Below are 24,661 nucleotides of genomic sequence, written 5' to 3' on the forward strand. Positions count from 1 at the left end.
CCGCGCCGGACAGACTTTCTCCAAAACGCAGTTCTCAAAATATTTTCCACTTTGCGAGTTCGAAACAGGCGGCGAGTGGTTTGGAAATCCACACTCAGACTGCGAGAAGTCAAGGGCAACAGGCACCTGATAGCCTTCGCGCTGGCTCTGTCTCGCCTTTTCTAATTCTTACCCCTCTCTTGTCGCTCCTCTGACTGGTTGCGCCTTCTCATCTCTTTCTCGTTTCCTCCAGTGTCCAGCCGCAATGGCAGGCAAACGCACAGAGAATCCTGACGGGATGCCTGCGAAACGCCAGAAGACCGCTGGCGAGATGAATCCTAAAGACAATCCCTACCTCGCTCATTGGTACGACAACGACGCGAACGGCCACGCAAATGGCTCCTCAACCCCTCCCATTCGCAGTGACGGGCCCCTCGTAGACTTCCAGCGGCACAAGACCACCGCTGCTCTAGCTCAAAAGGCTGAAGACGCCAAAGTCAACCCTTTCACAGGCCGTCCACACTCCGATCGATATTTCTCCATCTTGCGGACCAGAAGAGATCTGCCTGTCCATGCCCAACGAGACGAATTTCTTGAGTTGTACCAGAAATCCCAGATCCTGGTTTTCGTGGGCGAGACGGGTTCGGGAAAGACGACGCAAATCCCTCAATTTGTCCTCTACGATGACTTGCCACAGCAAGAACGAAAACTTGTCGCTTGCACCCAACCCCGTCGAGTGGCCGCCATGTCAGTGGCCGAGCGTGTCGCGAACGAGTTAGATGTCAAACTCGGTGAGGAAGTGGGCTACAGTATACGATTTGAGGACATGACAAGCCAAAAGACCATACTCAAATACATGACGGACGGCATGCTACTGAGAGAAGCCATGAACGACCATGAGCTCACCAGGTATAGCACTATCATCCTCGATGAAGCCCATGAGCGGACACTAGCCACGGATGTGTTGATGGGTCTACTGAAAGAGGTGGTTTTGCGCAGACCAGACCTCAAATTGATTATCATGTCTGCAACGTTGGATGCTCAAAAATTCCAGCGATATTTCAATGATGCGCCTTTGCTCGCCGTCCCTGGTCGAACGCATCCTGTCGAGATCTTCTACACCCAAGAGCCCGAGCCGGATTACGTGGAGGCGGCAATCAGAACTGTTTTGCAGATACACGCCACGGAACCCGAAGGCGACATCCTCCTATTCCTCACTGGTGAGGAAGAAATCGAAGATGCATGCCGAAAGATTTCACTGGAAGCCGACGAAATGATCCGTGAGGCAGATGCAGGACCCATGAAAGTGTACCCCCTCTATGGCACCTTGCCTCCCGCACAGCAGCAGAAGATCTTCGAACCAGCCCCGCCGCCGCGACGACCTGGTGGCCGAGCGGGGCGAAAATGCATCGTCGCCACCAACATTGCAGAGACGTCCCTGACCATTGACGGGATAGTGTATGTGGTTGACCCTGGCTTTTCCAAACAAAAGGTGTACAATCCACGCATACGGGTTGAGTCGCTTCTCGTCTCACCCATCTCCAAGGCCTCTGCTCAACAGAGAGCTGGACGTGCCGGTCGTACTAGGCCTGGAAAGTGTTTCCGGCTGTATACTGAGGGTGCCTTCAAGAAGGAGCTGATTGAGCAAACATACCCCGAGATCCTCCGATCCAACCTGTCGTCCACCGTCCTAGAGCTGAAGAAACTTGGGATTGACGATCTCGTGCACTTTGACCTGATGGATCCTCCTGCTCCAGAGACCTTAATGCGAGCATTGGAAGAGTTGAACTATCTCGCATGTCTGGATGATGATGGAAACTTGACAACCATGGGCAGGCTTGCGTCCGAGTTCCCTCTAGATCCGGCATTGGCGGTCATGCTCATCTCTTCGCCCGAGTTTTACTGCTCGAACGAGATCTTGAGCTTGACAGCTTTACTGTCGGTGCCTCAGATCTTTGTGAGACCTGCATCGGCGCGAAAACGTGCAGACGAGATGAAAAATCTCTTCGCTCACCCCGATGGCGACCATCTGACCATGCTAAACGTGTACCATGCTTTCAAAGGGCCTGAGGCACAGGCTAATCCGCGACAATGGTGTCACGACCATTTCCTGAGTCTCCGAGCCCTCCAGTCTGCGGATAATGTGCGCCTGCAGCTGAAACGAATCATGGAGCGGGAAGAACTAGAATTGATGTCAACGCCGTTCGAGGACAAGAAGTATTATGAGAACATCCGGCGTGCGCTCGTGTCTGGTTTTTTCATGCAGGTGGCGAAGAAAGAAGCCAACGGCAAGACTTACACGACGGTCAAAGACAATCAGACTGTACTTTTGCACCCGAGTACGGTCCTCGGCCAAGAGAGCGAATGGGTGGTTTACAACGAATTTGTGCTTACCAGCAAGAACTATATTCGGACAGTCACGAGTGTCCGAGGCGAGTGGCTGCTCGATATTGCGCCCGGTTATTACGACATAGACAGCTTTCCCAAGGGCGAGGTCAAGACGGCGCTTCAGAGGATTGCAGAGAGGGTGGCTCGGCGGCAGAAGATGAAAGGCGGGCGATAAATATGCAACTCCGTACGATACAGGTTAGACATCTTGCCATAGATGGCCTCATGGTACTGCAGGATTGAGCGAGGCAGTGCCTGGTTCTGCCCTACGAGGGGCAACATAAGTGAATGGCCAAGGTCGCCGTGGGAGGCGAGAGGCGCTACGGGTTCTTTGCAGCTCCAACAGATATAAACCCATGTCGAGTCGGAAAGGGATCTCCAAGCGGTGAAGGATTCGCCTGCAGCATGTCAGCATTTCCTAAGCTGGTTTGTTTACGTACGAGCATCTTTCCGCACCACCGGGAAACGGGACACCACACATCTACAGTTTCACCGCATGAACCAGATATTCTTTGTATTGTACGATTGATAGAGATATGGACGCACCACAAGACCCCAGGGGAGTGATAGAGGCCATGAACGAGGCGTAGGAATGGGCGCAGGCCCGGGGACATGGTGGCCTCAGGCCAAGTGGGCTTGATTCCGCCCTCGCGGCCGTGCTGGCCCTTGCAAACATGCCAAGGCAGATCGAATACGATTATAAGTAGACAAAAAAACACACTTGACAAATTGTTGCCCAGTATTTAGCTTCTCTTTCCCAGACTAGGTCCAGTCACGCACATCAATGGCTCGATCAGGTCTCTGGCCGTCTCTCAGGTAAGTCTAGAGCGGTCTGGGACCGATGGCAAGCTATATCTTCGGTGCGAAATGATCATTGGGCGCGGAGTCTCTGGCATCCCTGGGCGTCTCACTTTTGCTTCACCCTTGAATTCAGCCTCACCAGCTTTTCCTCGCTAGCTCGCATGCCTTTCCCGGTGGCTTGTCTCGCCGAACGACGAACGACTTGGGCTGAAGGCCTGCTTTCATCGCACAAGCATTGGCATTCGACCTACACCCTGTTCGAGAGCCTTAACAGCTTGCCCCGCTGGAGGAATGACCCTCGCTAGCCCGAATATTGCCCGCCTAAACCGTCGCTCGCTTACCAGGAGGGGCGGTGCACTGAGCGACCATACCTACGGTGCCTCCGCCGGTCGCAGGCTTTGTGGCCATTTGTGTATAATGCTTCCTAACTGTTCTTATTCCTTTGGCGGTGTTCGTTAAAGCCAATTATTTACATCCCACCTAGCAGGTCGTCCCCCAAAGATCTGACGTTTATCCTTTTAATAGCTCCCGTTGCTTGTATTTCTCCGATACTGGCTTTTCCTGAGGTTCTTCTCCCTCGTCTTCGCCTTGCACCATCGATGCGAATGCTCTTCGATGCCAGACTTGTCGAATTATCACTAAAGGATCCAAGGGATCATGGTCTCCGACAATCATTCGCTTTACACATCCGATCTCCTGGTGGCCCATCTCCGGAGACAAGACAGTTTCAATGATTCCGACTACGTGTCGTGTCCGGTTGGAGGCGAGTGGTGGAAATGTGAAGATGTCAACTATCCAACATTCATCGGATGCTGTTCAAGCAACCCTTGCTCTGGACAGATGTGCGCTCAAGACAACTTGTATCCTATGGGCTTTGGCCCTGTCACAACGCCCGTGCCAGACTATCCCAACCATTCCTGTCCATATGGCGGACTCTGGTACACTTGCGCCGACAATTCTGTTACCTTCCAGGGCTGCTGCGAGAGCAATCCGTGCAACGGCCAAGGATGTCCTGCCTCTGATTTACGCCCAGCCGGCGTTCATACGGTGGTCGTAGCTGGAAGTTCGACCTTTACAGTTCCCGCCTCGGTTGCAACCTCGAGTTCAGCTTCTGGCTCATCGGCATTTGCTACGACGACATCGAGCACAGCATCGCCTCAACCAATCTCCAACTCAGTTGATACAGCCGCTATAGCGGGTGGTGTCGCTGCCGCCGTTGTGGCCTTGTCGATTATCATTGGGCTTGCGATCTTTTGCCTTGTCCGACGAAGAAGAATGAAACAATCTCTGCAAGCATCCACTCAGCCTGGACCAAGGCCACAAGAATACAAGCCATTCTATAAGGATCCTTCCGGTGCCGTCTTGACACCGCTTCCCCAATATCCCGGAAGCGCTTCCGCCATGCAAAGTCCTTTCTCGCCTGCACCTGCTTATTACTCTCCTCGAGCTCCCAACCCTCAAGACACAGAACCTCGAGAAATAATGGGACTTGGCCTGACAGTAGATGAATTCAATAGGCGCCATAAATCCAGATCCCCTGTCAATCACAATGTCGAAGGCCCTGTTGAACTAGCCGCGCAACGCTTTTCGGCGAACCACCCCGACGCAGAAGCTCGAAGCCCTCTTTTGGAGTCAAGACCGAAGAACAACAGCCTGGCGAAAGGCGGAGGGCTGGACAGACAATCGCGATTACGCAGTCGTCCGGCAGTGGCTGATTTGCATGCAGAATTGTCGCGCAGTCCATCGAGAACGCCAGCAAGGGGTTTCGATACCGACGACTGAGAGAAGTCCCACACGCATCTCCAGTGCAATCGGACCGACGGATGACGGTCTTTTCTACAAGCCGCCTGTGCAGGCTCAACTCATTACTGGGAAACCCCTCACAAGATAGGTCGGATATTTGCCCAAACCAATGACAACGGCCTTCTGGCAGGCTCGGCTACCGAATAATGGCTTAGAAAGGGACGCCACTACCCTAACCCTCCTAATCCACATCATAAAAGCACCGCCATATTACATTAGATGGGTCATTGATCGCGGCACTGTACAATGAGGCACCCACCAACGGGATTCTCAAACGACGCATCCTTCTTGGCCCGACACTCTTAGTCAGCTATACGATGTCCACGTCGTGCCTCAGCTGGTAATGGGTAAAGGGGAGGTACATTCCAGACCGGGTCATATGATCTTGTGCTATAAATGCAATCGCTTGCTGTTCTCGCTGTACATGCAAGGAGGCCTCAATGATGCCGGGATGGTGGTTAGACATGTTGTTATCGGGTCACGATCCCGTATCATTGGGGCAAGGAAGCGGAAACTCTCCGGCGCGGAAACAGGGGCCTATTCGCAGCTAATGGACAGCTTAATATCACGTCTTACTAGCGGATGCCCAGTCTACTTGGGCATTTGGGAAGGAAGTTGGTGAGGCTGAAGAGGATCCGAATGTTGACACAGGAAACGACAATGCCACGGCCCTCTCTGTCTATGTACATACTCGTGCGTGTAGTATAATTGGCACTGTTTGATTGGGCCGGGTATTCTCTTGGCATTATTATGTAATCGAAATTTTTCCGACACCACGATTTCGACTCCTTTTGATTCCTTTGGACCTGGTAGTCGTAGAACCGCAGTATCTATTGCCGACTCGACTCTAGGCTAGTTACGGAGCCCGTTTGTTGTGCGGGGAAAATCTATGTTTCTGGGTCATCCCCTTCAGTGCGCACCGGGCTATTCTGCTTTAGCTTTGTCATTCGGCACCCGCCGTCGCGCCAACACCAGAACAGTGATTCATAGACTAAGCAGGAGCAGCAGCAACACCTCACCGCCATCAGCAGCGAAGTTTTTCCAGCCATTCAGTCTCAGAGCCAACCGCAAACCAAGATCTCCGGGGGAGAAGTACAATGCCGCGTCGATTGCGGCGAGGATGGAGAAAATCAACAACAGAGGACCCCTGGCCCGTGCGAAGCGGCTCAGACTCCAGAAGGAACGGTCTCAGTTGAAGGATGGTACGCCAGAGCAGGTCTTGACTATCGAGGCAGAGGGTCTGCTCCTCAAGAAGCAGCAGCAGCAGCAGCAGCAGCAGCAACGGGATAGTGGAAGTGAAGGTGATGCTGGTGGTGGAGCTTCTCCAGAAGGGGAAGAGGGATCCAGCGCACAGGATCGTGGTGGTCAAGGCCAGGAAGATCCTCGGTCCCACGAAGGGATTTCGCCGTCGCGGTTTTTGCGACCAGAGCCGCACACGGAACTCGAACTGGAGATCGAGGATCTCTCGTCCACTGGCGACGGGCTGGCCTACGCCCCGGAGAGCAGGGACTGGATCTACGTCGTCCCCTTCGCCGTGCCGGGGGACAAAGTTCTCGCCAAGACGTTTCCCCAGCGTGAGGAAAGCCCGTTGTGGACACGCGTCGACTTCGTCAAACTGCTGCGCCCGTCGCCGAGTCGCGAGGGCGTGACGCCGGGGTGTCCGTACTTCGGCACCTGCTCGGGCTGCCAGCTCCAAATGCTGCCCTACGAGGCGCAGCTCGTGCACAAGAAGACGATCGTGGAGAAAGCCTTCAAACACTTTTCGAATCTGGACCCTTCGCAGATCCCGGCCGTCGACGGCACCATCGGATCGCCCCTGCAGTATGGCTACCGCACGAAACTGACGCCCCACTACACGGGCTGTTCCAAGGCGAAACCGTTCAGAAAGGGCGACGATCCGCCGCCGTTCGGGTTCATGAGGAAGAACGTACCCCGCATCCTGGACATTGAACAGTGTCCGATCGGCACGCCGATATTGAACGAGGGTCTGAAGATCGAGCGGAAGAAGATGCACGAGTCCTTCTGGAAGAGCAGGAACGGAGCGACTGTCCTGTTGAGGGAGTCGACGAGACGCGACATTATCCCGTCACCTGCGGCGGAAGAACAGTGCGGTGAGAACTCGACGACGATAGACACCTCGTCAGGCGCCGACAGGGACAAGGGAGTGAACAAAAGCGCCAAAGAAGACAGAGAAACTGGACAAACTCCCTCCTCCAACTCGATTCAAGATATGTCGTCCCTACCACTCGCCTATGCCGGCGAGCCCGTGTCGACTGAGCTCTCCTTCCCTTCTCCAACCTCCCCAGAAATCACATACACCTACCCTCGCTTCCGAGACGTTAAGACCTACACGTCCGACCCCAAGGCCTTGACGACCGAGCACATTGGGCCGTACACGTTCACCACGCGGGCGAACAGTTTCTTCCAGAACAACAATTCCATCCTGCCCATCTTCCTATCTTATATCCGCGAGAACCTGCTTCCAAAGACGTCGCCATCAGGACCATTGTCTTCGGCCATGGGCGAGCTCCTAGAATCTCCCCCAAAAATTAAATATCTGCTCGACGCATACTGCGGCTCGGGCCTATTCAGCATCGCCCTCGCGCCGTACTTCTCGTCGGTCTTGGGCATCGATATCGACGCGCTCTCCATCTCATGCGCGCGGGACAATGCGAAAATGAACCGCAAAAGTAACAGCAACAATAACACAACACCGGGCCAAAAGGCCGGCGAGGGTAACACGGGATTCATCGCCGCCGATGCCCAAGCCCTGTTCACCGACGTGCCCTTCCCGCCGTCCCAGACGCTCGTGGTGATCGATCCGCCCCGCAAGGGCGCCTCGCCGGACTTCCTCCAGCAGCTCTGCAACTTCGGCCCGAAACGGGTCGTCTATGTGAGTTGTAACGTCCACACTCAGGCGAGGGACGTGGGCATGCTGGTGGCGGGATTCGGCGGCAGGTGGAGGTACAGCATCGAAAAGCTGGGCGGGTTTGACTTCTTCCCGCAGACGGGCCATGTGGAAGGCGTGTGTTTCCTCAATAGAGTGGAGAGCGGTGGTAGATGAGCTCTCGACCCCTCCTCCCCTTTGCGGAAGAATCAGGACACACTAGGTAATAGCTGGAATGGATAAGCTGAGGGATGTGGAGGACGCTGACGGCAGAGGAAACGAACCTGTGAACGGTGTTGCCGCCGTTCGAACCTTTGCTGGTGGCCGATTGTAAAATAGACGCCCTATTTCTTCCTCTTCTTGCTCTCCTATAGGTCCTAGCGAATCTATAGTAGATATGAGCATCGCCGGTGGTCCTATGCTGCTTTTCGATCCAGGGTTGTTCTCGGAAGTCCCAGAGTACCACTCCATCTCATGGGTCCGTCTTATAGTGAGGGTCAAACAAAGCCAGCCCCTGGACCCTTGGAGTCCTTGTCGTCATCCCCATCCTTGTGCTCATGCTCTTGCCTGTCCTGGTTTTCGATACGGATCGCATCTTCGCCTTCAGACCACGCCCTCCACGCAGGTTCATCCATATTCTCGAACCACAAATAATTTGACATCGTGGACTTGAAGTCGGAAAACTTGCCTAGCCCAAGCTGTGCGGACCGTTCATGAAGCTGCGCCACGAACCACTGGCGATCTGCTGTGAACGTCGCCCCGATGCATCCCAGCACAAGCGTCCAAAGGATTAGTGGTCGGTACTCCTCGCGGCCTCCCCCGGGGATGAACTTGAGAAGCTTCTCAGTCAAAGCGCGCCGCAGCAAATTGGCCAGTCGAGGCTTGATTTCGGAGGTGTCCCTTTGGGGGTAAATCACCATGTCGTCGTAGAGAAGCGCGCCGAGACGCGTGATGGAGAAAATCAGCCTCTCTTCTTCGCTCCCGGCGACTGACACCGGAATGTCTTGGGGCATGCTCAGGATCTGGTGGTGCGTTGCTCTAGCGACTTTCAGGAGTTGACGCCACTCTCGCGTACTCTCATGGCCCGGCCCCAGTTGGGAAAGTTCGACGGTGACGGCTGCTGCGCAAAGCAAAAGCTCTCGGAGTTTGCCAACGTCGTCATGTGCCGGGAGCACTAAAAACCCACTTCCTAGGTTCCCAAAGGTGCCGTTGCGAATGGACATATCGACGTTACTTGCGTACTTGATGAAAAGAGTCTCGTATATTTTCAGAAGGGGGAAACTGGGCGGTTGTATGAGAGTTGTGCAGTTGTTCAGGCTCCATCTAATGTGTCACCCACGGTTAGGAACGGGGGCAAATGATTCCTCTTTCTTTCTTCTCTTCGGGTTCAGGGAAACCACGTACAGCCATATCATTTCTGCAATCCCTATGAGTTTGACCTCTTCTAAGCCGCCCTTGGCATGAATGAGAAGGTTCATAGCACGGATGTGCTCAGCATGGGGCACTTTCCTACCGTAACGGGCAAGGAAACGTCCCTTCAATGTCGGCGGGGGAGCGTGGCTCGCAGGAAACTCCCGCCTATCCCAGTCTGTTCCTTGATATGACAGATTGTACACGGCCATCACAAGCGAATCAGTCGGGCTTGCGTCGGAGTCCATGTTCTGTATGATTTGCCTTACCAATCGGAGTGCCTGGGTGTGATGAAACAACCTCAACCGGTCGAACATGGTGCTATAAGCGTAGGGATGGTACATAGCTTTCCCAAAGTCTGCAACACTTGCAAGATGGACGTGGTGAACGGCAGGGCACTCCTGTGCAGCCAAGCGCCATAGCCGCCTTCCTGGATGGACTGGTGGCTTTCCATCGACCTCAATCAGATCAGGCCATAGCTTGTCATATGCTTCCAACAAAAGTTCTAGTCAGCCATGCTCGACATATCGCCATTTTTGTCACTTTTCAAGGGCGGGCAGATCCAAGCAGAAGGATTGAATGGCGTACTGAACTCAATGAGGTCTTGAAAGACTGCCGGATGCTCTGACGCATTGTAAGGAGAGAATGGGTCTCTTTTGCTCTGGGTTAAAGCATCGTGTATGAGCGCCTTTGAGGGACCTGGCTGATCGTCCGCACCACCATCGGCGGGGGGCGCTTGCTCTTCTCGGCCAGGTGGTTCATGATCTGTCTCTCGGCGCCAACTGCGGTGGCTTGTTAGCGAGGACGTCCATCTGCGATTTCTTTTTGGTCCAAATGCCCTCTACCTGATCTGCCTCTCCCAGCGAGCACGCCGACCGACATATTTGGCGGCGTGGCTTCGGGCTTGTGCAATTTTGAGGCTTTTCTCCTGCCTACTTTGACGCGAACCGGGGTCTTGAATCATGAACCGGATTGGCATTGGAGCCGCGGAGGCGTTGATGGATGCCATACCGCTATGTGTAGTGGTGGTGGTGGTGGTGGTGGTGGTGGTGGTGGTGGTGACGAGAAGTCCGGGACGCCGAAAGAGCCGGAAGATTGACAGGCTGGGCGAGTAATGGCCCTATCCGTCCATCAAGTGTTTCCATTCGATCTTTCGAGGCAAGGGATGGTACTCTTACGATCTCGCCTTCCATGCTCATCCATGTCATCTGGTGAGAGACCCCAGAGCCCCGAAGCGGAGTTCGTCTTCGTGCGGCGCGTTGTAAGAGGAACAGCGCCAGGTCAGTCTGGTGCCAACTGGAAGGCGCTTCTCTAAACGGAAAGAGTAGGGGGGGCCTTTCTGGCCTCGGTCCAAGTCAGAAATGAATCAAGACATCGGTCAACCAGTTGGCGGTGATGCGAGTTCCATTGCACCAACCTTGGAGACCCCAAGATGACGGGTGACTCGATTGGAACCGATTATATCATCAACTCACTGCAGCTACCGAACCTTTCTCTACTTGGAACGCTCATGGAGTTTGCGTTTGCACTTGGAACCGTGATTCTCTCGAATCGTCACTTTCTAGCTCGTCAGATCATCGTGTCTACGTACTTCCGGGGCCTCCCAGCAAAGCAAACCTCCTGACGATGCTCGGGCCTATCTCGTCGTATTCAGCCTTCGTGTGGCAGTAACTTCTGAACTCAGGCGTCTGCCCCAGGAGACTGCCTCCAAACCAAGGCCCATGTCTCTGTCGTTTGTGGGTGACAACTTGAACCTCCAAGCCACCACTCTTCGCCCCACCGCTCCGGGCCTCAGATGCTCTGATGCGGGCATCCACCAAGTGTCTGATATCTCGCTGCAATCTCCGGCCGAAATCCTTGTACAGGGTCGAACCGCCAGACAGGACAATGTTCTTGTAGAGGCCTCTTCGGACGTCTATCGGGGATGACTGGATGACTCCATCGACCACAGTTGGCAGAGGAGTGAGAAAATCAGAAGAATAGATTTCAGGATTGAAGAAGATCTCGGGAGCAAGGAACCGCTCGTAACCAACGTCAATGGTGATGGACCGGCCATTTGGTTGGGTGACAGTGTGTTTGAGAAATCGATCGGGTTCTTTGTCGTACCGTGCGAACTCTTTGACAATGTCAGGGCAGACGTAACAGTATTCCTCCTTGACTTTCTCGGCTGTCTTTAGACTGCTGTCGGGCTCTCCTCTGTCTCGCAGCAGGCTCTGCACGAAATATGTGATATCCCGCCCGGCAATCGGTATGCTCTTGATTGAGGAACCAATAACGTACCCTTCGGCGACAGGAATGATATGGGTGACACCATCTCCGGAATCGATGACGGTCCCAGTCAGCGAGCGATCGGTCACTTTTGAAGATGTCCACGAGGCGGCCAAAGCAAGAACCGCCTGTACGGCAATGTAGAGACCCGCGCAGTTGAACGACTCGAACATGATCTCGGCGGTATTCTCGCGGTTTTCAGGGGGGTTAAGAGGCTACAAACCAGTCAACGCTTAGCCACCAAGAGCGGTTCATCAACACCCACGGGCTCTGTCAGGAGAAAATAGTGATCTTCTGGCTCAACTCTCAAGTATTTGAAGATGGAATTTGACCAGAAACGTTCCATGTAGTCCCAATTCTCGATCTGACCGTGTCTGATGGGATAGTTTATGCTGTAGCCAGGACCAGCCGACGCAGCAAGTGCTTCATCTCCGATGAAAAAGTCGAGATCTTCTGTACCCCGTTTGCCGGCCAAGTTGGAACTGGGTCCGGCACCACCTGTGAGATATGAAGGTTTGTTTGCAACAGCTGGTCTTCCCGAGCCTGTTCCTGCTGCGCCGCCACCAGCACTTTTCATGGCAATGGCCGTGGGGAAAACGAACGAAGGGGCATCATTTCCGGCGAAACCTAAATTGGGCAGGTCAGAAGTTGCCACAATTTTCGATGCACCATGGCCGTACCAAGTTTCGAGAAGCCGGTTCCGCTTGTTGACTGTCAGCACCGGGTTTCGTACGTTGGAGGAGTACATACTTGTCCATGACAACGGCGGGGGTTTGGGAGGCCATGATGAATGGGCTGGTCGCGGACTACCTCGAAGACCAGCGACGATGCGACGACGGCGGGCAATGGGGAGAGATCAGGACGTCGCTAGGATGACTCGATGCCTGTTGGAAGGATCATTGCCGGAGAGGATCGAGAGAGGGAGACAACAGGTACAGGAGCCCAAGCACCTTATTTCCATCCACCAGGGTATGCAGGCAGCTTTCAATTGTGGGCAGAAGAAGACGCAGACACTGGATTGAGGGACAGCAGTGAGACGAAACAGCTGGCAGTTGGTGGGCTGCTGCGGGCTGGCAATGGCCGCCAGGCAAAGTGGGCGGCGGATTATGTCATCCACGTGACCTAGAACATGCACGTGACTACATCCAGTGCGGCTGTGGTGGCTGTGGTGGCTGTTGGTGGCTGCTGCCCGTCTCCAACCTAATCGATCTCAGTTTCCTCTTACTGTATCCTGCTTCCCCGTCACAGGTTTGCTTGCCTCAACGCTGGAACTTTGGCAGAGTGTGAGCCACTGTTCATATCAAGATCCCATTCCGGGAAGTCGTAGCATTCGATCTGGAGGTTGCAGCTTCCAGAAATGCCAAGCAGCGTTGCCAACTCCAGCTGCCTACAGACTTTCAATCGACGTGTTTTTCATCTTTCCATCTTCAACTCATTCACGTACGTATTCATTCCTTCACCCATTCAGGCTGGCATCGTCAAGTCCATCTTTTCTGCTGCAACTTTCTCTTCTGCCAACGGCCTTTTCAACAGTAGGATTTAAACCCTCCCGTTCTTTTCAAACAGTCCTCCTCTCTGCCTTGCCTTGCAACCCGTGCCGTTTTCAGTCTGTAACTGGGGTTTGTTCTCACATGAGCCCTGCTTTCGACGTTCTCTGGATTTGAGCCCCCTTCAACGCACTCGAACACCTTCTCTGATGCTGATCGAGTTTCACTCCCGTCTGATCCTCTGATCGTCTGACCTCGTCAATGCCTCGTCGTCCACAAGAAGGCGGCGACCTTTGTGCCATTTTCATCCACGCTGGTGCCGGCTTCCACAGTCTGCAAAATGAGAAAAATCACCTCACCGCCGTCAACGATGCCGCCAAGGTTGGAATGGCCGTCTTGAAGAATGGAGGCGACGCCACCGACGCCGTGGAAATGGCCATCCGGCTGCTGGAGGACAAGGAGATCACCAATGCCGGCTATGGGAGCAACTTGACTATAGATGGGCTGGTTGAGTGTGATGCCACACTCGTCGATCACCTTGGCCGCAGTGGTGCAGTTGGTGCAATCTCCCAAGTCAAGAACCCAATCGCCGTCGCTCGTCTTGTTCTTGAAGAATCCACAAAACCTCTGTCACTCCAACGCGTCCCTCCAAACCTGCTGGTCGGCGCTGGTGCAACCGACTATGCTGCCGATAAAGGCATTCCCATTCTTCCTCCGGATTTCTTGGTCTCGGCAAATGCCCGTGAGCGATGGACAAAGTGGCGGGATGACCTTGCAGATGTGGCCCTGAAGGAGGCAAAGCAGCATGATCAGACGCAGCCATCGCCATCGAATGAATCACAGGATGACTGGGCCCATGTTCCAACACCAACCGCAGTTCCCATTAGCCCTGTGGTGACTCCCTCCGCCCCTGAAAATCACGTCAGTCTCTCACAATTGCCTCCTATGGTCCGTCCATTGATAGCCTCAACGGCCGATGTGCCTACGTTATCGCATCCAGGGGGAGACACGAACTCGGAATGTCATTCTTCTGTCCCCGTTTCTCATTCTACCAGCCAAAACGAACTGCCGAACGGACACGCATCTTATGATCACCTTGAGGCTGCCACCGACGACAGTCTCCAATGGTTAATGTCGGCCCCCAAACGGCAGAAGCTAAGTGATTCTCTGGACGGTCCGTCCGGTGAGGAGTCCAATCTTGCCATCCAGCATAGATCGGTGTCGACTACGCCACAACTCGCCCACATTGGCGATCGCCGGGAAGATGACATAAGTGACACGGTCGGTGCGATTGCAGTTGATTGCTTCGGGCGGATAGCCGCAGGGTCATCTTCTGGGGGCATCGGGATGAAACACAAGGGGCGATGTGGCCCAGCTGCTCTTGTTGGGATCGGCACTGCAGTGATTCCTGCTGATCCACGAGATCCCACCCAAACTTGCGTAGCCACAGTCACCAGTGGGACGGGGGAGCATATGGCCACGACAACGGCCGCAGCCACGGCTGCTGATCGGATCTACAACTCGGTTCGCAAAGAGCGAGGAAAGCTCGAGTCGTGCAATGAAGACGAAGCCATGCACTCGGTCATCAAGAACGACTTTATGACACATCCTGCTGTGAGTAACAGCCATTGTGTTGGCGCCATTGGTATTCTGGCCGTCAAAAAGTGCCGCGACGGGATCTACTTTTATTTTGGGCACAATACGGACTCGTTCGCCCTCGCCTCGATGCATTCGGAGGAAAAGAAGCCGGTATGCACCATGTCACGAAGCCGAGGTCACGGCTCGATCGCGCAAGGAGGAAGGGTCTCCAAATCAAAACACAGCCGGACGCGGTGAAAGGGTCAGTTGATCTTATCTCCAGAAGAACCTAAGATGCAGTTCGAGGCGTTGTCGTGCATGGCCCAACATTCCCGGGCTTTGGCTTTTCCAAAGCTCATCATTCGACACGGGTACCAAGGGGGGGTGGCTGGGTAGAGTGGAGGTGAGGATGTTGCAAGAGACCGTGGTGGGGAGTCGCAGAACTGGAAGCAAGGCCAGACGCATGCGACAGACCTGGAGAAAGGGGGTCATATTCATAGCGTCTTCTTCGCGTGAGTCTTTGAGACTTCAAGATATCCTACAAGTCGCCTATTGGTAGACGAGAAATTCAAAACCTACTCGAGACAAACAATGTGCTTGAGAGGCATCTATTCCGTCGAGTGTACTCGTCGTTCACCACTTTTGTGGTTGCACATTGCCGACGAAATCCCTTTGAAATGGCCCATGATACATTTATGCATGCCGCCTACATGCCAGTTCAATTACCTTGGGGTCGCTTGCTGGGGCTTGTTCCTTTTCGATTTCGCGGAGGCCACAACGACCGGAGTTTTTCCATAGCTTCCCTCATCTACGGCCAGATGGGTTCCGCAGGTCAGGCAGTCTCCGTTCTCGGGCGGCTCACAGAAGATGCTCAGACAGATGGAGCAGACAAAGCCGACGGAGACGACGTTGCGGTGGCAGAAGCAGGCGGCGCGGAAGTCGACGTCGATGCGGGTGGGGAGGATCAAGTGCGCGGAGCGGGTCTGCGGACTGGAGAGGAAGCTGGTTAGGAGGTAGGCCAGGAGGGACTGGGATGCTGTCTTGACGGGGTTGGGCGAGTTGGGCGAGGTGAGGTGGGCGGGGATGAAAATGCCGTGGGTGGCGTCCGCGGCTTGTTGGAGGAAGACGGTCGAGTCCGAGTACGAGTGGGAGCGAGAGGGGGAGTAGGAGTTCCCGCTTGGGTTTGACGAGGATGTTGATGATGGGTTGGTGGTACTGGACAGTGAGGAGGAGGCGGTGGTGGTGGTGGGGAGAGGAAGTTGCAGTATATCGATGGGGATTGAGAGTCTCTGGCACGCGAATATGGCGTTCATGATGGGGATATATTGGTGAGCCAGGTCGGTGGAGGGGGATGCCGAGACGAGGAGAATGCGTGATTGAAGAGACTGACTGGCTCCATCTCCGGCGGCAGAGGAGGTGGTGACAGGATCTCTGGCATTGGCGCTGCGGGTGTTTGACGATCCGACTAAAGACTCAGAGAGCAGGATGGACTCCCGGTTGATATAAGAGAGCGCCAGGGTAAGGGCGCCGGCGATCATGGTGGATGAACTGCTGGAGACGGCATCTGGAGAGGTGGTGGAGAAAAGCAGAGTCAGGTTGCGGAGGAGCTCTTCTTCGACGAGGCGGAAGGGGCGGTATTTGCTGCCCGTGTTTGCTGAGGATGAAGATGACCTGGGATTCGGGCTGGGAGGAAGAGGATCCTGTGTCGCCGGGCCATTGAGTTTCAGCCTTTTGGCCGAGTCGGGGAGGTTGTCACCGTGTCGCGCTTGACCTTGAGGTTGTCGCTTTGCCCGGGCGGAGATGGCGCGAGGAAGGTTCTGTTCGGTTGGAGTTGGATAGAGCCACGCGGCTTGGTCACAATGGGAGGCGATGACGGCGACTTTGTTGGTGTAGTTTGCGGCTAGGTGGGCGTTGATGAAGACGAGGAGATTGGCGACGGCGCTGGAGAGAGGGAGGGTTTCTGAGAGCAACGACCATGCTGCCGGGTTGGTGTCGAGGATGAGGGCGAGGAGCGAGGGGGATTGTTCTGTTGCTGGCAGCCTTGTCAGTATCGCGTCTGGACGAGGACTTGAGCCTTGTGAGTGAATGTATGGCTGGTGATTGGAGCGGGATTTGCAATTTCTCGTCACCCGAGTCCAGCGGAGTGGCGGGTAAAAGATTGCGAGACGCGGACTAGTCTGGCACTTACAGTGGGATGGTTTGTCAAAGTGCTCGGATGCATCAACCGCATTCATGATGGTGAGGACGGACGGCGGGAGGGCATTAGAAATCACGCGGTGGGAGATTTGTGGATGTGTGAGATGTGAGGTGTAGAATGAAGGACGGGCTGCTGACTCGATGACTTGGTTGAGATGGAAGTGGAAGGGGGTGAAGCCGCAGCACAAGCACAAGCACTGGGCGCCTTGGAGGATGAGATAGGCGCAATGTTAGGCGGTTAGGCGAGGGGCGCTCGTCGCTAGGCACCCAGCCGAGAGAGGGATTAGGCGTAGATAGGGAACCCCCGATGCCGCGGTTGGTCTTGGACAGTCCCCAGTTCCAACCGTCAACCAACGTGCGAGACCTGCTGCATCTCGAGCCTTTTCCGCTGTGGTGACAGACATGCGGTGACATGTGAATCGCTTTAATCTCCGTCCGGCTTCGCGTAGCCATTTTTACTTTGGTTGGTTTCTCCGTGCTCGGCCCTTTTTGACTCATCATCATCAATATTATTATCCGCATTCGGCGTCTACAAGTCCACGTTCATATTATTATCTGTGCCACTCTCTACCCCTACATACATCCGATCACATGTATCTTGTACCTCTCCTCCTCTCGCCATCCTCGCTGCTATCGGCCTAGAAGCAGAAAAACTTTTCATTCACTTCACCAATTTTTTTTGCATCCCACGTGGCCCTCTTTTGGTGCTGCCCACTTCGCTCATCCTCCCTCGAGGCACCAAGAAGCAAATTCCATTCGCTGTGCCGCCAACATCCCACCCAATAATCTGACCATCCTCGAGCCATTTGCTATCTACGTGTACAACTCCCAACACCAGCCTTACGCGGTTGCTTCACTTTTGCATCTCGACATATTACCTACGTCTGCAGCAGCTCAGCCCTCACCACTACGTGGTCGTAGTACGCGACACGAGTGCCATCTTCATCAGCTGACCCATTTGCCAATTCGACCAGCTCATCTCAGATTTTCTTCTTCTCCTCCTTCTCCTTCTCCTCGCTCCTTCGCCGCCTCGCTCCCAGAGCACGAAACCCGCCCATCCTTCCGCCTGCCGCCCGCCTCCCGTTTCCGGCCACATCCTCTGCTCGCTTTTCACGCCTGTGCCGAGTACGGAGTATAAAATCATGTCCTCCTCCACCGCCTAATCTCACGTCACTCTTCCCTTCAAGAACTCAAGTCTCTGCAGCCCTCCGAGTTCTTGATCCTCTCTCTTTCTCCCTCTCTTCGCCCGAGGCGCCTCACCCCCACCCTCCCATCCCACGGTGCCTGCTGGGCCCGGCACTTTTGGTTCAATGTCTTCCATGTCGACCGTCCAGCGCATGAACCGAAAATTATCCGAAGAACGCGATGCTGAACGCGCCTCCCAGTTGGCCAAGGAGGCGGTCGAACTTTCCAATGCTGGTCACAAAGTCGTACGTGTTCTCGCTGACCAACCTTTTCGCTCTCTCGTCCACTTAGAGATGGCTAACAAGCTCTCCTCCAGCAAGCGTCGAGAAAGCTGAGAGAAGCTGCTGCATTGGGTCATGCCAACCCGGATGTCCAGGCCGCCTTTTTCGCCATCCATCATGATGACCAACTCAATTCGCCCCTCTTGGATCTGGTCCGGAGGTATGCGCTCTATCACGACAACGCGGCCGGCGACGAAGCTGTCAACTACTTGAAGAGCTCCGAGGCGTCAAATGCTGCTCCGGTCGCCCTCGAATGCTTGCAAATCATCCTCGAGTGTCGCCAGTCCACCATGTCCGATGCCCAGGATTTCATCATTGCCGAACTCGCCAAACGGAGTCCCGCCGTTCGAAAATATCTGGCCGCTGAGCTGGAGGCGTCGACAACCTCATTCTTTGACAATGTCTATGAGAGAGGGGATGACGCCGCCAATTGTCTTCGCTCTGTCGTGCTCGATGACTCATTATGGCCGACCGAGGACGTCCGACTTCGAGTGGAAGATGACCTCTTCCAGCTCTTCCTCGCCAAGTTGATGGAAACGGGTCATGACCATGATGGCCGAGCTCTCAAAGGCATTGCCTTATTATTGATTGCCGATACCCAGCGGCTCCATACCTTCATCGATGAGGATGCATTCGAAGCTCTCATGGGCTCCCTAGATTTGCGGCTCCCCCCGGATGTTCGGGGCCAGGCAACCCTCGTCCTGTCCAAGTACTTTGAAGTGGCAGAGCCTACCGGTCAAGAATACCTCTCCAAGTACATCACGAGCCACGTCCAACGCAAGAAGGGCGACGACCTTGTCCTAGCCTTTTCCGCCGGCGCAAGTCTCTTTCCAGTCATTCCCGCCGTCGTGGCCCCGCTCTTTTTGGTGGATGGGTTTCTCCCCTCGATCATGCCGCTCCTCGACAGAAAGTTCAGCAGCCCTCTCGTCCATGATGCCTTCCTCTTCTTGCTCAATGCTGCTTGCATCGACGGCGCCTGTCGGACAGCCATCGCGCAGTTTTGTGCCACTTGGTTAGCGGACAAAGTGAGCAACGGGACCGGCAAGCAGCCATCGGTGGCGGCCACCGTGTTGGCCAAACTGAGAACGTCGGGTGTCAAGATTGTTGGAGACCAGAGAGCCAACAAGGCGGATGATGATGTTAGTGAACTCGTTGATCTTTTCAAGAAATCCCTCACTATTGTTGAAGAAGGAAAGAATGTTTCTGACTCGATTGAAGGCCTTGCGTATACATCTTTGAAGCCCGAGGTCAAGGAATCGCTTGCCAAGGATTGCAAGTTCCTCAAGTCTCTCCTTGATGTCCTCAACGCGAATCATACTGCCCCGGAGGTTGTGGTGGGCGGATTAAGCACCATCTCGAATCTCACCCAATATGCGCCCAATTTGTCCGAAGAGCAGAAAAAGATGTCGCAGTTGAAAGCATATGCCAATGCTGCGAAACCCGCCGAACCGAATCCTCTGGAGAATGACGAGCATGTACGCGCACGATGCACGGCAGTTATCGAGGCTGGAATCGTGGCCTCAATAATCAGACTAAACAAGGGTAGATCCCCGGCTATAGCACAGCTAAGTGATAAAATGCTTTTGTCGCTGTCCAAGAATCCAAAGGATCGGGGGAAAATGGCGCAACAGGGAGCCGTCAAACTTTTGGTTTCTCATGCACAGAGAAACCTACAGGCATCCGAGAACAACAACACCCAAGTCAATCCCGACGCCGCCCATGCTCTAGCGCGAATCTTGATCTCCTTGAATCCGGCGCACATCTTCCCAGCAGGGTCAACGCCCGATATTACGGACGCTGTCCCACCTCTTGTGGCGTTGCTGAAGCCCCCGGGCGGAGCGGGTCTCAGCGACCAACCGCGAGATCTCCTTCCGGTCTTTGAAAGTCTCCTTGCCCTCACCAACCTCGCATCAGCTCCGAGTTCTAACGCCGCATCTTTCATCATAAAATCGGCGTGGGACGAAATCGAAGATTTCCTACTGGGAAACAACGAACTTGTCCGCCGTGCGGCTTGCGAACTGATATGCAATCTGACAGTATTTCCTGCCGGGATAGAGAAATTCGGCGATGGTTCGAAGCGCGCGGCACAGCGACTGCATATTCTTGTTGCGATGGCGGATGTCGAAGATTTACCAACAAGGCGCGCTGCGGGTGGTGCCTTGGCCATGCTAACGGACCAGTACACCGGTATCATCTCTGCAATGCTCGAGTTTAAACGCGCACCAGAAATTCTTCTGGAACTATGCCTCGATCAAGATCCGAGCGTGGTGCACCGGGGCTTGGTCGTTGTAAGGAACATGCTATGTTGTGACGACGCAGACCCGGAGAACAAGACATTAGCAGGAAAGGTAAAGGAGGTGTTCAAGAAAGAAGGCGCTGTGGAGAAACTGAAAGCCACTCTGAAGCAGACGAAGGATCCAGAGCTGCTCAGTATTGGAGTACAAGCCCTGAAAGTCCTGGTGGACGATCGAATGAAGTGAATAGCAGGAGAATGATCTCATGCGATAGCCCCGCAAGGCTGGAGCATGACAACCAGTGTCGACCATACCAAACGGTGGTCTGCCACCGGACTCGGAGTCATCACCACATTCTTGAGCCTCTACAGGTGGAGAATGGCGTCTGTGAGAGAGTGTCAAGTCCGGCATCGCCACAAATAATCCAACGGTCATCATTTCCAGCAGAACCAGATTTATCTGCATAGTCATGATATCTACAGGCTACTTGGTCATCGGAGTTTTGGAGTCTACGGCCTCACAATCGGCCTCTGAGTGGAGTCGCGGAGAGTTCTCGGTTCTTTGTTTTGGCGTGCATTTATGGCACGGATTTCCGACAGAAGGATTCCGGAAAGGATGGTTGTTGCTGTACCGGGCTTTTTCTACTGCTTGGTTCCCTCTCGGCATTTCTCCTCTTGGTCTCATTCGTGGAGAACGAGGGTGAGAGAGGGATCAGGTTGAACGTGTCGCTACCTACATACTATATTGTTACCGCCATCGTCATGGCTTTTGAGCCTTGACACGGCATGAATCCAAAGCAGGTTTTCACACTGCCAATTACAGTTTATTGCATGCCTGGAAACCTCCATATCAATGTCACTCTCAGCACTAATTCTACCTCTCAATCCGACATCATTAACACGGTTGTGATGGTGGTTTACCACTCGAGCGAAATAAACTAGAACGGCTACGGTCGATATTAAATACCCAGGTCTATATCTACATATACTTAGAGACTGCGCACGGAGAATATATATATCCTTTATTCATTCCTACATATCCTAGGAAGAACCCATAATACGTGTTCTATATATACTTACGAATCCTGATATCATATTTACCATTCTCCTGTTCCCTCCTCTCCTCTCCTCTCCTCTTTCTGCTCCTGCTAGACTGTATTTGGGAGCCATTTCTATACGCTTATTCTTATTCCCGTCCTATCTTATTCGTTCAACCTTATTATAGTGGTGGTTTTTTCCTTCACTTCTTTTTCACGAGCCTCGTCGAGACTTTCTAGAACTTTAGGTCTATAGGCCGGCTAATATACGTGTAGGTAGATAGAGAGATTTGTCGGGAGGTGAGTTACGTAGTTAAGTGTTTCGTAGGATACAAATGTTGCCACTATTGCCACTATTGCCACTATTTCGTAGGTTTGCTGAGAGACGCGAGGACCAACGATGCTACTAGATAGTCCGTTCGATGACGATGTGACTCAGGATCTGATTTGCACAACGTATCGAGCCATCTGTGTTATAGCAGCGCGGTCGGTCACTCCCGCATGGGATCTGAGATCGGTTGGCTATGACAGTAACGCTGTTGACTTCACACAGAACAAAACATCTCCGGAACCAACATCTCACTATAAATCCAGAGTTGCCATCGTTACATAATAATGGCTCGACGTAAAAAGCCGCTGGCATTTAGGCTCTTACATCAAGGCACCAAAGCCGAGTCTGGAGCCGGTTGTGTCTTGAGCTGAACCCTCTTGAACGTCCTCGGTCTGATATCCTTGTCGAAATGTTTCGAGAACGTCCGAATTCTGATCTCTCCCGGAGTCGTAGAAATGGGGCCAATTTTGGACCGATTTCTCCGAACGTTGGGCATTTCGATTAGTCTCGTCGGTGCTCTAGTCTCTGGTGGTGAGTTTTCTCCCTTAATTGGTGTAGGTTTTTGCTCGGGTAAAGTCGACACTTCCTCCTTTGTCACTATCTCAATCTCAGGCAGCTGTGCTTCAGTTCTGCCCACCGCCGACACTTCAGTGGTTGGGTTCTGTCCCTGCAGCACCAATTTTTCAGCAACAGCTTTCAAAGCTGACATCTCTGCTCGCATGTTTGCGCGCTCCTTCTCGTAGAGTTCATTCAGCTTCTGAAGTCTTTCATATCGTTCTTTCGAGTCTCGCAGCTCCTCTGCCAATGCGGAAGTGTTTTTGATCCATCGTTGTGCTTTTTGAGCTTGTTCTTCTTGGTAAGACCGTTGTCGTAGTTCTGAAAGGTCCAATTTCATTTTCAGCTGTGTGATAATGGCTTCCTGCTGGGTCAATCTGCTTTGCAGTTTGCCTAGCTCAACCGAGGAATGATCGACGTCAGTCGTCGCCGGGGAGGCTGGCGTCGGTCTTCGCACGGTATACCGAAGATTCGGGCTTTGAACCGTGGGGGCCATTAGTACCAATTCGCTATCCACATTATCGTGGGAGCTCTGGGCTTTTTGGGGTCTTCCGGAAAGCTCCTCCATTAAAGACCTGCATGCTAATTGGAAAGACCTGGCCTTCTCCTGCACCGGGCACTCTTCAACGTTGTCCGGAAGAGGGAGCGATTCCCATTCTAGGAGGATGCTCCGGGTTCGCGGGTGAAATGTCCTGCGGTCATTCTGAGTTTTATCGACCAGTGGCGGTCTAATACCGGAGTCAACTGCAGCGTCGAGGATTGTCGTATACTCTGCAAGTTTGCGGCAGCGCACACACAGATCCAACATGCGGTATATCACACGCGCTAACCGATCAATCGATTGATTCGCGATGGTTAATGCGTGTTTGACAGATCGTTGTACCCATTTTTTGCCCTCTTCCCAGTTCCCATGCTGAGAGTAGTAGGCGAGAAAACTTCTGAACAGATCATCTTTCCACATGCTCCCGTAGTCCGCTTCGCGGAGAAGCGTCAGCCAAGCTTCAGCCCGCGTCGGTTGCTCGCATCTCAGCGATGCATAAACCAGGACCATCAAAAGGCGTGGGTTCAGCGTGGTCGGAACTGGCAGGTCCAGTCCATTGACGCGTGCCTTTTCCCACTTGTGGATCACATTTAGCGGATTGTCTGCCTTTGCTATGAAGTGCAGCATGTGATTCAGCGAGCGAGAGTCGCAGGCTCGACCAATTTGCAACAGCATGTAGAAGATCGCAGGGTCAGAGAGTGGTAGGGTACTCCTTTTCAAGGCGGCGACGGCATGATAGGCTAAGCTGTGGCTCCCGACTTTGGAAAGAGATCGAATGAGCATAACATAGACGGAGACAGAGGGTAATTCGTCCGTCTGAAGCACCGCTTTTCCATATCCATCAATCAGCCCAGCCAGTGAGATATGCCCGGCATCAAATTCGGCCGTTAACTCTTTTATGGCTTGCTGAAGACCACCTCTGGCGGCTTGCGCTTGGATCCGAGGGGCCACATAGAAGAGGTCTTCTAGATTGCCTAGCGAACGCATCTGCTTCCTTGTCAGAGCGAGCATCTCAGCCAGGCGATTGGTGTCTGAAGGAAGCCCAACATCCTCAGAGGTTTCATTGGTCGCACTGTCCATTGGGTCGTCCGATGGAAAAATCGAGTAGAAATGATTGGGTCCGACGCGGAGATGCAGGAGCATTCTGAGAGCCAGTGTGATGGCGTTCAGGCGATGGTAGCGTTTGAAGTTTGATAACTGCTCAGCTGAAAACTCCCGTGCAGAGACCACTTGCCGTATCGGTATCCCCTCATCCTCTGTTACGTTGTCTTCCTGGCCTGGGTCGGCCGACCAAATTGGCATCTCAATATCCCTGGGGACCTCATCGTCTGGAACCTGCGCTTGCACGGCCGTGGCATAATATCTTCGTTGTGGAGACAGTCCAGCCCGAACGTTACGGAGTTGAAGGGAGCTCCGGAGCTGCCGTTCCCGCTCCTTTAGCGAATCTATTTCATTGTCGAGGGCCGCGAGCCTCTCATCCCAGTCTTTTCGCTGTTTCGACTTCCAGCTTGTGTCGACGAAGAGGGCAGCCGCGAGGACAGGGGTCAAAAGGACGGTAAATGCATCTCCGAAGCCTGGGCGGCGTCTTGGGGGTCTGGTGGTGGTCTTTCGAACAAGCGCAGACGTGAGCGAGTCGGTTGACGAGAGGGAGTGAGAGCTTCTCAGTCTTGGTCGAGACGCTTGAGTCCATAAGCCTCGCAT

General features: G+C 53.8%; 9 protein-coding genes across 9 annotated transcripts; 5 read left to right on the plus strand and 4 right to left on the minus strand.

Moving 5' to 3' along the window:
• Positions 1–244: 244 nt before the first annotated feature.
• Z519_11529 (pre-mRNA-splicing factor ATP-dependent RNA helicase PRP43) lies at positions 245–2,542 on the plus strand (the record flags this gene model as incomplete). Its single annotated transcript, XM_016769240.1, has 1 exon — positions 245–2,542. One exon carries the CDS (start codon positions 245–247, stop codon positions 2,540–2,542), a length of 2,298 nt encoding a protein of 765 aa, XP_016614613.1.
• A 1,283-nt stretch (positions 2,543–3,825) lies between these two features.
• On the plus strand, positions 3,826–4,950 carry Z519_11530 (uncharacterized protein; the record flags this gene model as incomplete). The annotated part of the gene is made up of 1 exon (XM_016769241.1): positions 3,826–4,950. The coding sequence occupies one exon, from the start codon at positions 3,826–3,828 to the stop codon at positions 4,948–4,950; it is 1,125 nt and encodes a 374-aa protein (XP_016614614.1).
• Positions 4,951–6,091: 1,141 nt separating this feature from the next.
• Positions 6,092–8,035, plus strand: Z519_11531 (uncharacterized protein; the record flags this gene model as incomplete). The annotated part of the gene is made up of 1 exon (XM_016769242.1): positions 6,092–8,035. The coding sequence occupies one exon, from the start codon at positions 6,092–6,094 to the stop codon at positions 8,033–8,035; it is 1,944 nt and encodes a 647-aa protein (XP_016614615.1).
• Positions 8,036–8,355: 320 nt separating this feature from the next.
• Positions 8,356–10,461, minus strand: Z519_11532 (uncharacterized protein; the record flags this gene model as incomplete). The annotated part of the gene is made up of 5 exons (XM_016769243.1): positions 8,356–9,181; positions 9,263–9,758; positions 9,857–10,050; positions 10,114–10,388; positions 10,447–10,461. The coding sequence occupies 5 exons, from the start codon at positions 10,459–10,461 to the stop codon at positions 8,356–8,358; spliced, it is 1,806 nt and encodes a 601-aa protein (XP_016614616.1).
• Positions 10,462–10,851: 390 nt separating this feature from the next.
• Positions 10,852–12,321, minus strand: Z519_11533 (uncharacterized protein; the record flags this gene model as incomplete). The annotated part of the gene is made up of 4 exons (XM_016769244.1): positions 10,852–11,751; positions 11,802–12,163; positions 12,217–12,239; positions 12,287–12,321. 4 exons carry the CDS (start codon positions 12,319–12,321, stop codon positions 10,852–10,854), a joined length of 1,320 nt encoding a protein of 439 aa, XP_016614617.1.
• Positions 12,322–13,284: 963 nt separating this feature from the next.
• Z519_11534 (uncharacterized protein) lies at positions 13,285–14,859 on the plus strand (the record flags this gene model as incomplete). The annotated part of the gene is made up of 1 exon (XM_016769245.1): positions 13,285–14,859. One exon carries the CDS (start codon positions 13,285–13,287, stop codon positions 14,857–14,859), a length of 1,575 nt encoding a protein of 524 aa, XP_016614618.1.
• A 464-nt stretch (positions 14,860–15,323) lies between these two features.
• Z519_11535 (uncharacterized protein) lies at positions 15,324–16,835 on the minus strand (the record flags this gene model as incomplete). The annotated part of the gene is made up of 2 exons (XM_016769246.1): positions 15,324–16,633; positions 16,790–16,835. 2 exons carry the CDS (start codon positions 16,833–16,835, stop codon positions 15,324–15,326), a joined length of 1,356 nt encoding a protein of 451 aa, XP_016614619.1.
• A 1,281-nt stretch (positions 16,836–18,116) lies between these two features.
• Z519_11536 (uncharacterized protein) lies at positions 18,117–20,743 on the plus strand (the record flags this gene model as incomplete). Its single annotated transcript, XM_016769247.1, has 2 exons — positions 18,117–18,227; positions 18,299–20,743. The coding sequence occupies 2 exons, from the start codon at positions 18,117–18,119 to the stop codon at positions 20,741–20,743; spliced, it is 2,556 nt and encodes an 851-aa protein (XP_016614620.1).
• Positions 20,744–22,189: 1,446 nt separating this feature from the next.
• Positions 22,190–24,661, minus strand: Z519_11537 (uncharacterized protein; the record flags this gene model as incomplete). Its single annotated transcript, XM_016769248.1, has 1 exon — positions 22,190–24,661. The coding sequence occupies one exon, from the start codon at positions 24,659–24,661 to the stop codon at positions 22,190–22,192; it is 2,472 nt and encodes an 823-aa protein (XP_016614621.1).

The sequence above is a fragment of the Cladophialophora bantiana genome (genome assembly GCF_000835475.1).
Source record: "Cladophialophora bantiana CBS 173.52 unplaced genomic scaffold supercont1.22, whole genome shotgun sequence".
In the NCBI taxonomy this organism is placed as follows: domain Eukaryota; kingdom Fungi; phylum Ascomycota; class Eurotiomycetes; order Chaetothyriales; family Herpotrichiellaceae; genus Cladophialophora; species Cladophialophora bantiana.